This window comes from Colobus angolensis, unplaced genomic scaffold (genome assembly GCF_000951035.1).
Source record: "Colobus angolensis palliatus isolate OR3802 unplaced genomic scaffold, Cang.pa_1.0 Scaffold139, whole genome shotgun sequence".
Taxonomy (NCBI): Eukaryota; Metazoa; Chordata; class Mammalia; order Primates; family Cercopithecidae; genus Colobus; species Colobus angolensis.
Genome location: NW_012114477.1, coordinates 3,514,500 through 3,524,938, shown reverse-complemented (window position 1 = coordinate 3,524,938; position 10,439 = coordinate 3,514,500). Strand labels below are relative to the sequence as shown.

General features: G+C 45.0%; 1 protein-coding gene across 1 annotated transcript in view; it reads left to right on the top strand.

Moving 5' to 3' along the window:
• Positions 1–794: 794 nt before the first annotated feature.
• Positions 795–10,439, top strand: part of SEZ6L (seizure related 6 homolog (mouse)-like) — a 117,267-nt gene continuing 107,622 nt past the window's right edge. Inside the window, exon 1 of the mRNA XM_011934853.1 lies at positions 795–882. Within this exon, the coding sequence (XP_011790243.1) occupies positions 795–882 (88 nt within the window). The remainder of the gene's footprint in view (positions 883–10,439) is intronic.

Genomic DNA, 10,439 nt, shown 5'->3' with positions numbered 1-10,439 from the left:
CAGGTTCCATAGCCTCAGAAAGGTGTGGGTGCCTTAGAGAGGAAAAAGCAGGGACTCTGGAGTATTTATATTACCTTCCATGTTCCTTAGCAAAGCACCTGGAAGCCACTGGGTTTGTAGTCAGTGTTTGTTGAACAGCTATATGAGGGTATGGATGAATGAATGAATTCATGAGTGAATTCATTTTTTTGTGAAAATTAAATAATGTATTTAGAATGCTCTTAACATCACCTGAAATAAAATAGAGCTAGTAGTTAATGGAGCTCATATCAGACAGACTTGGGTTTGAATCCCAGACCCATCAGCCTCTCTCGGTGTGTTTGTGGGTGTGTGTACTTCCGTCTCTGAGCCTCAGTTTCCCCATCTGCAAAATGTAGACAGCAACAGTCCCCACATGACAGAGTAGTTCTGAAGATTAAATGAGACAATGCTTGTAAAACACTTAGCACATTGGAAGGTTGAAAAAAGTGGTAGCCATGGCTGTCATTATGAAAGAGTTGCTATCATCATGTGAATGAAGTTGTCGCTATTGTTCATGGGTGAGGGGAACTGGCATCTTTCCTTCTCCATCTCTCTGCCTCTCTCTCTTCCTCTCTTTCTCGTGTCACAAGCCCTACGCGTGCTTAGCCAACCTTGGCAGAGTTGCTGCTGAGTGAATAAAAGGGCATCTTTCCCCCACCCCAGGAAAATGGCCTAGTGCCACCGCATGCAGGCATCATGCCTGTGAAGGGGGCCAGGTGGGCGCCAGGGCACTGAGGCGCTCTGTGTAGCCCCTGCCAGGTGGGGAGCTGAAAATGGCCACTCTGAGGACCACTAAATTTGCCTCCTCCTATGCTTCCCCAAGCCCCACACCCAGCACCTGCCCACTGGGCAAGCCCGCAAGTGAAGGGAGGCTCTGTGCACCGCCTCGGCCTCAGGCCCACACACATCCGAGGCATTGTTCTTGTTGGCTGCGATAGCTCATTAGGCTCTGGGCAGAGGCTGGCTGGACTCCAGGAGGCAGACATCAAGGCCCACGACTCAAAGAATGGGGGAGCCTGGGGCTTGGCATTAGATGATGCCAGTCTACTCCCCCACACGTACTGGGGCTCCGCTGCCCAGTGAGAACCTTGACTCTGGAGGAAGAGGGTAGAGATTATGTGTTGTGCATCCCTGTGTTCTCCTAGCTCAAAATGGTGCTCAGTACAGGATTACAGGATGACTGGGAGCTGGGCTGCCATGGGGTGAGATGGTGCAGGATGGGATAGATTGGGGTGGGGTAGGACGGGATGGAATAGAATAGAATAGATTCTGGACATTTTCTTCTTTCGTTTGAGATCCAAATTCTTCCTCAAGTTGACCGAGAAGTCAGCAGGTGTAGACCTGGCATGGACAGAGTCACCTGAGAGAGCAGGGGCGATAAGCAGAAACTATTTCTCCCTCCAAGCCCTGCAATTCTCAGCCATGGCCCCAAAAGAGAAATTGTACCTTAGGATCACCCATCCATAAAACATGAGATTTGGAAGGGCTATTAGAGAGCTTTCTGTCCAGTGCTTTTCAGATTATGTTCAAATCCTGGCACTGTCATCTATAAACTATATTGCTTTGAGCAAGTGACTAAACTGATCTACGCTTCAATTTCCTCATTTGTAAAATGTGGGTATTAACATTCTCTACCTCCCAGGGATGTTGAGAGGAGCAAATGAAATGATCCATAAGATTAAGACCATGGATATAGGACCTTGAATATAGGACCATGGATATAGGACCTTGGATATAGGACCTTGCATGTAGAACCTTGGATATAGGACCTTGTATATAGGACCTTGCATGTAGAACCTTGGATATAGGACCATGAACAGAGGACCTGATATATAACAAGCACTTATCACCATTGGCCTTCATCATCACCATCATCATTATCAAAGATGATTCGAGTAAGGGGAAAACTTAGGGAGCTGCTCTCAGACTCCTGCTCCCACTCCTGATTAAATCCATGTGCCCCTATTTTTTACTTATTATTAGGGCTCAGTGGTCCCCTGGACTACTTCAGCTTCAATAATTCACTAGAAGGACTCAGAACTCAGAAAGGCATCATACGCAGGACCATAAGGTTTATTACAGGGAAAGGACACAGACTGAAATCAACAAAAGGACGAGGTGCATGAGGCAGAGTCCAAGAAACCAGGCACAGCTTCCAGCTTTCCTTTCCGTGTGGGGCCTCACGGATAGCACTTCTCCCAGCAATAGTGTTATGGCCACCCCCCAGAGTATTGCAAATTAGGGAAACTCACCTGACCTTCAGTGCCCAGGGTTTTATCTGGGGTTGGTCACACAGGCATGATTGACCACTCATGTGACTACCCTTAGTCTCCAGCCTCTCCAGAGGTCAAGCTAATACCAAGGCCAAAGCCCCCACCATCAATCACAATGTTAGCATGGAGTATCTTGCTAACATTGGCATTGCCTAAGGCCCCTAGGTACAAAAGACTCTAATCAAGCAGGACATTCCGAGGACTTAGAGATTACCTCTCTGGAGCCAAGCTCAAAGGCCAAACCTTTTTCCAGACTGTGCAGGGTGTGGACAACCCAGACCTGCTGAGTTAATCCTTTACTGAACAACAGTGTACAGATGGTCCCCAACTTACGATGGTTTGACTTTTTTTTATTTTGAATTTACAATGTTGCAAAAGAGATACATATTCAGTACCTCTAACTTTGAATTTTGATTCAAAATTCCTTATAGTAAATTCATTATAAAATAGGGCTTTATGTTAGATGATTTTGCCTAACTGTAGGCCTATGTAAGTGTTCTGAACGTGTTTAAGTTAGGCTAGGCTAAGCCAGGATGTTCAGTAGATTAGGTGTATTAAATGCATTTCAACTTAAGATATTTTCAATTTACAATGGGTTAGTCGGGATGTAATCCCATCATAAGTCAAAGAGCACCGATACTGTCATTCCTCTTAAGGTTTTATTTGAAGGAGTGATTCCATTATACAGAGGGTAAGTTGAGGCCCAGAAATGACAATGGACTTCCCAAAGGCCACAGAGTGAGTTAATAAGGCTTTCTGGCTGTCCTAGCCCAGAGCTTTTTCTGTCACACCACAGGCCTCAGTTTGCTCATCTGTAAAATGAGGGTGCTAGGCTAGCACCCCACCTTCTAGGTGCCTTTTGGTTCTGCCTTTACAGAAGTTATTCTCCCACCTTTTTCTGCAGTCTAGTCCTCAACTGGAGCACCTGGCTGTCAGTTACCTTTGGGGCCACCAAGTGTCCTCCTTCATCCCAGGGCTTCTTCCCTGAGGAGTCACTGGGGACCTTTTAGCTGCAGCAGATCTCCTGCTGATTTGTTTGTAATAGGTGGTGCTCACTCTGGACACAGCCAGGCCAGGATTTGGAGGCTGGCTGGAGGAGAGACATGGAGCAAATACAGCCCCTTCCCTCACCTCACTGGGGCGTAGGTGTGTGGGTCAGCCAGCCCTACTTCAAATCCTGGCCTTGCCACTTACCAGCTGTGGCACCTCTCTCAAAGCCCCAGTTTGCTCACCATTAAAATGAAGTTAACCATCACAAAGCCACTGTTGTCCCTGTTATGTCTAAAGACAGTACAGTTCCTGTCTCTTAAATGAGACCAATTAAGCCTTGCATTTATAAGACTGCTTTCAACATCTAAAATCCAACCCTTGCCTTACCCCAGTGTTTCTTTAAGGTTAACCAGTTAAAGATTATTGTCCAAACTTTGCAAAGCAGGAAACTTGAAGTTTTGAAAGATGGAATTTGCTCAAGGTCACTTGGCAACTTGGGGGCAAAACCGGTGCTAGAATCCAGGTCTCCTGATTTCCCGGATCTTTTCTACCTCTGAGCACATCCTTGTAAGTATCTGGGAAGGCCAAGCTACTCTTTATTCTTGTCTGGGAATCAGAGCAAACAGGTGGAGAGAAATTGTTAACTTACTCATGATGGCTTTTAAATTCACTTGGCAAACTGGATTCCTTTTCAAGTATTATATTTCTCTACATAGGTAATTGAAGTATAGCATATAGGTAATTGAATCCAGATCGATTTCCCACCCTGAGCTTCCTCTCTGTGCTGACTGGTGTGTCTGTCTCCCTCCCTCAATGACTCACTGATTTTTTGTGTATGTACACACGTAAATCACACTGCATTCCTCTCCCCCTCGCTGGCTACCTACAAGGATTCACAAAGCCGTACCATGAGATGCTAAAGGAGTGGGGGTGCGTGGGGTGGGAGGGGAGGTGGATGTGGAGGAGGAAAGGAAGAGGAGTGTTTAAATGCTAATCAGTTGGCATTGATGTCAGCCACAGTTAATCAGATTGCTGAAGATACAAGGGCAAGATCGTGCTCCTGTGCCAGGCTCTCTGGGCTCATTCACGGGGAAGATGGATGCAGGGCCCAGCCAACGCTCTAATGAGATGTAACTGGACATAAAAGAATGTTCAAGGCTTTCTGAACCCAACATGAATTACAAAGGAGGCCCATTCGTGGGGGAGAAGCCAGCTCACAGAAGACGATTATCTAATAATTACTCTTGTAGCCGAAACACTGAGTGTTTTTTTTTTTTTTAATATAGTCTCTCTGTCACCCAGGCTGGAGTACAGTGGCAGGATCACATCTCACTGCAGCCTCTAACTCCCAGGCTCAAGCAGTCCTCCCACCTTTGTCTCCCAAAGCACTAGGATTACAGGTGTGAGCCACTACACCCAGCCTGAAAGACCCTTTTCTTGCCTGTACAGGCTTTCCCGCTTAACACCTGCTACAAGTCCCCCAAAGGTCCCTAGGTTTCTGCAGCAGACTCAGGAGATATCCAGGGTGTGAGTTCACGTGTGCAGTTTATGTGCTGTTTAGGGTGGCAAAAATCCCCGCTCCATTTGTATGACCGTAGCATATGCCAGAAAAGGAAGAGAACAGCAGGAAATTAATCAGTTGGGCTTCTGTTTGAATTCCTAATGCTAAAGCAAACCATGCGAGTTATGTGGATGAGCTGCCTTCATGTTCTTTGCTTGTAAGAAACGTTTATCTAGGATTAAGTTTACCAAAGATTAACCTTTGTGATAACCAGTGGCATAAACCATCTACAAATCTATAATCCGTCACTTAAAGAGATCGACTTTGTCATACACACCGAGTCTTTTTCTCAGCACTGCAGGCACATTTGTGATTCATTAAATAGATATTAACTGGGGGCATACTATGTGTCAGGACCGCGGCCACAGAATGGGCTCTGGGGAGACAGTGATGAATAGGGTAGAAAGTTCCTCCTAGTAGGGAAGACAGGAAAGGAGCCAGGTAATTACGAGAGTGTGATTAATGTTTTGGCTTATTTCTTTGGTGGAGTTAAGAACTGAGGGAAGGAGAGTAAATCCAAGTAAAGATAATAGGCTAAGAAAATGCTGGATATCGGCCGGGCGTGGTGGCTCAAGCCTGTAATCCCAGCACTCTGGGAGGCCGAGACGGGCGGATCACGAGGTCAGGAGATCGAGACCATCCTGGCTAACATGGTGAAACCCCGTCTCTACTAAAAAATACAAAAAACTAGCCGGGCGAGGTGGCGGGCGCCTGTAGTCCCAGCTACTCGGGAGGCTGAGGCAGGAGAATGGCGTGAACCCGGGAGGCGGAGCTTGCAGTGAGCTGAGATCCGGCCACTGCACTCCAGCCCAGGCCACAGAGCGAGACTCCGCCTCAAAAAAAAAAAAAAAAAAAAAGAAAATGCTGGATATCTTAGAAGAGAGGGAAAGAGAGAGGCATTGATTAATTGAACTCAGGATAACTGAAATAATTTAGTTGCCATGAGGCAAGCAGTGAGAAATAAGGATGGGGAAATTTGCTGGAAGAGATCACCAGGAACTTCCTAGGGAAAGGTAAGGAATTTGAAGTTTACCAGGCAGGACCACCGGCCAGGGAAGGGGGTGGTCTAGAACGATCACTCTGGCTGCTGTGGAGGCCAGCAAGGAGGTTGTGGAGTGAGGGCCAGGAAAGAAGCAGGGTTTTCCTAACAATTGCTCTGGGAATAATAAGATATCTAAAAAGAAATATCTTTCTTTAAAATTTTCAATTTTAGATTCAGGGGGTCCAGGTGCAGTGTGTTACATGAATATATTGCATAACGATGAGGTTTGGGCTTCTAGTGTACCTACTACCAAAATAGTAAACGTGGTGCCTGATAGGTAAGTTTTCAACCCTCACCCCTCTTCCACCCTCTCCACCTTTGGAGTCTCCAGGGTCTACTATTTCCATCTTTATGTCCACGTGTTCCCATTGTTTAGCTTCCACTTCTAAGTGAGAACATGCGGTATTTGGTTTTGTGTTTCTGACTTATGATATGCCTCCAGCTCCATTCATGTTGCTGTAAAGGACATGATTACATTCCTAAAAATGTCTTTTTAAGAGACAGCTTGCTCTCCTGGCTTCTCTTGTGGTGGGACCCAGGTTCTTTGGTGTATTGTAACAATGAAATGTGTTCCATTCAATAAAAGGAATGAGTTTTTTTTAAAAAAGAAAAGAAAGGGAATAAAGAAAGAAGGAAGGAAGGAAGGAAAGAAAGAAAGAAAGGAGGGAAGGAAAGATAAGAAAGGAAGGAAGGAAGAAAGAAAGGAAGGAAGGAAGGAAAAGAAAGAAAGAGAGGAAGGAAGGAGAGAGGGAATGAAGGAGGGAGAGAGGGAGGAAGGAAGCAAGGAAGGAAGGAAGGAAGGAATGAAGGAAGGAAGGAAGGAAGGGAGGGAAGAAAGAGGGAAGGAAGGGAAGGAAAGAAGGAAAAAAGGAAAAGTTGAGCTCATTCAACTTCCCACCCAACCACGTTGAATGACTCTCCAGTGCCTCCACTTCCCATGGAAAGTTAGGCATTTCCATTGGGTATTTCCCATGCTCTGTCTGTGACTGCAACACGCCACTGCAAGTAATCGCCTTAGGCGACTTTTTTCAGAGTGTTGAGCAGAACCTAAGGGATGAACATTGGATGGCCTCCTGGTTTAGGCAGACCCAATATTGAGATTTTCTTTCTCTCTCCTCCCATGGAGGGTGAACTGCCTGTAGGACAATGTGATGGGGCTTTGCTTCCAGCCTTGCTTTCCCACCCAGCCACTGACACTAAGAGGAAGAGGAAGGCTGGGGGTCTTGGGGTTTTCCTGTGCCATGACATTGGAGGTGTTGAATCACAAAGAGTCAGTCGATGACCCCAGCCTCCTCCTCTTCTTTCCTGCCTTTCCTCTCTCACTGCCAATAAACTCATCTCCAGGTAGAGGAAGTACATGGAATAGAGATCTGTCCATGTTCATCCTGAGGAAACAATTGGGCGAAAAGAAAGGAAGTTAGAACAACTGATCTATGAGAAGGCTGAGGACCAGGCTGTAGCAGTTTCCATCAGAATGGGGTCAGTGCACTTGCTCTTGTGTGAGTAATGTCTACACCCTGCTCCCTGTCACCCATGCACAGCTACGTTCAGAATTACAGAACTTCTGGAAACGTCATCAGCTCCTCAGCATTTGCTAAATGCTCCCAAACATCCCTCCTCCCCTTGGAGAGGTAGAACCCAAGTGTCTTTTCTTGGGGACTCCCTGCAGGAGAGATGCAGATTTCCCTGCTCCCCACGGAAATGTAAGAGTAGTTAGAAAACCTGAGAAGGCTAGGGTTTGTTCTCTGCCCTCCTCTGAAATTGAGGTGACAAAGGGAGTTAATTATTTCTTCTTTAATTATTGCTATAAAAATAGCATTCTTGTGGCAAAACAATCGAACTGTATAAAATGATACACAATAAAAAAAAAAAAGTGGTTCTCTCTTTGAGCCCACACCTCATTTCTACTCTGCTGAGGCAAAGCCCATTACCTGCTTCAGATATACACACGTGAGGGCTGGGATGCACACCTGCCTACCTTGATTGTTCTTGCTTCACACTGAATTGTGTTGACATACAGCTATGCCATTCTTTCTATTATTTTTCAATTTGTTACACTGTTTTTGAATAAGTAATAGTCTCCCTATAAATACATACATTTATACACATATATATACACATATATGCATGTAAGAAAAGGCCTATAATGAAAATTATCCTTTCCACTTTTATTCCTCATGATTCTATTTCCAATGCCCCACCTCCCTTATAACCAGCGTAGTTCATTTCTTGTATATTCTTTCAAAGTTCCTTTATGCACAGGTAAGCAAATGCAAATATATGTAGCCTTATTTTCTCTCCCTGTTTTTGCATGAAAGGTAACATACTCTGCACATCGTTCAGCACCTTGGTTTTTGTTTTCTTTTTAGAAAGAAGAAGGCTTCTTTATTGCTAGTAGGAGTAAGCAGCCAATTTGTCTATATAGTCTGAAAACATCCCTAAAACTGTACCCTACACCCCCACCTCTCCCCACTCCACCCTTATGAGCAAAGAACTGTCATTACAGTTCAATTCTGAGCTGCTCACCTCCCCTGCATCTATATTGACATAGGGCTGAACCCAAGGGAAACCTGGTGTTCAGAGAACTCATTTTTCAAAATTTGTCTGTTTTTAATTGACTAACAAAACTGTATATATTTATCATATACAACATGATGTTTTGAAATATGCAGGCATCGTGGAATGGCTAAGTCAAGCTAATTAACACATGCCCTACTTCACACACTTATTATTTTTGGGGGTAAGAACACTTGTAATCTAATCTCTTAGCAGTTTTTAAGGACACAATACATTGTTATTCACTGTAGTCATCACGTCATACAATGGATACCTTGAACTTATCCCTCCTATGCTTTGGTTTAAATTATTGTCCCTTCTAAGACTCATGTTGGAATTTAATTCCCAGGGTGACAGTATTGAGAGGTGGTGCCTTTAAGAGGCTGTTGGATCAGGAGGGCTTTGCCCTCACAAATGGATTAACCACTCCTGAATTAATGGATTAATGGATTAATGGATTAATGAGTTATCATGGGAGTACAATTGGTGGCTTTATAAGAAGCAGAAGAGAGAGAGGAGCATATTAGCATGCTCCGCCCTGCAGCTGCGTGAGGCTCTGCCTCGCTATGAGAGTCCCCACCAGGAAGAAGTCCTCACCAGACGCCAAGCCATGGACTTCTCAACCTCCAGAATTGTAAGAAATAAGTTTCTTTTGTTTTCTTCTTCTTTTTTTTTTTTTTTTTTTTTGAGACGGAGTCTTGCTCAGTGGCCCAGGCTGGAGTGCAGTGGCCGGATTTCAGCTCACTGCAAGCTCCGCCTCCTGGGTTCACGCCATTCTCCTGCCTCAGCCTCCCGAGTAGCTGGGACTACAGGCGCCCGCCACCTCGCCCGGCTAATTTTTTTGTATTTTTTTTAGTAGAGATGGGGTTTCACCGTGTTAGCCAGGATGGTCTCGATCTCCTGACCTCGTGATCCGCCCGCCTCGGCCTCCCAAATTGCTGAGATTACACGCGTGAGCCACCACGCCCGGCCTTCTTTTCTTTACAAATTACCCAGTTCCGACGTTCTGTGATAAACAGTGGAAAACAAACTAAGAACTCCTAATTTAAATTATGTATTCTTTGACCAACATCTTCTTAATCCCTACCTGCCCCTGCCCACCCTGCTGGTAAACACCATTCTACCTTCTGCTTCTGTGAGTTCAACTTTTTAGATTCCACTGCAACTTACTTTTTAACATTACAGAATCCTTGGCCACCTCTCCTCTTTGGTGCATAGATAGCGTCATCATTCTCTTGTCTCAGCTGCATGGCATTCCACCTGGATGTTCTGTAATTGATTTAAGTTTATTGATGTATTCTTGATTTATACTCTAGTCTTCTGCTACTACAAATGCGGCTGCATTGCTTAACCCGTCTGCGTATCACTTTGCACGTGGTCAAACATCTCTCTGTAGGATAAATTCCCAGAAGCAGACTCATAAGTCAAAGGGAAGATGTACAAATAATTTTGAAAGTTCTTGCCATGTTACACTCTATGTTATTCACCAGTGACTTCATCTCATTCCTTTAAACCCTGCGGGTATTTTACTGTGTTTCTACAATGATATAACTAGTCCCCTGTGGATGGGTGTATATGATGTTTCCACATTTTTGCTACTGTAAACAATGCTTTGTATTGTGAACACTTTGCAACACACTAGTACGTGTCAATGGCCACAAAGGTCCCTCAGCTTTGGGACATGACCAGGCAGCCTGTTTACCTAAAAATCTATTGCTGTTTCAGTGAAGCCTCCTTTGTTCTCGCGCCATTGAACCCAGACTGTCTTCCTAGCCCTCATTTACCATGGATCTCCAGTCCGACCTGTTACATAAACTCTGGTTGATGTGGAGCACGTCTGCAAAGCACCCTAGAATGGGCTCCCTGGATACTCTTGAGATAAAAGTGTGGTAAGGCAGGTGAAAGGTTGGGACCAACTGTAGGCACAGCTTCAGGTAGAAAGCAGCATCTAGAGAAAGCTAGAGAGTACCTCAAAAATCATCAAGGGGGCTTTTTA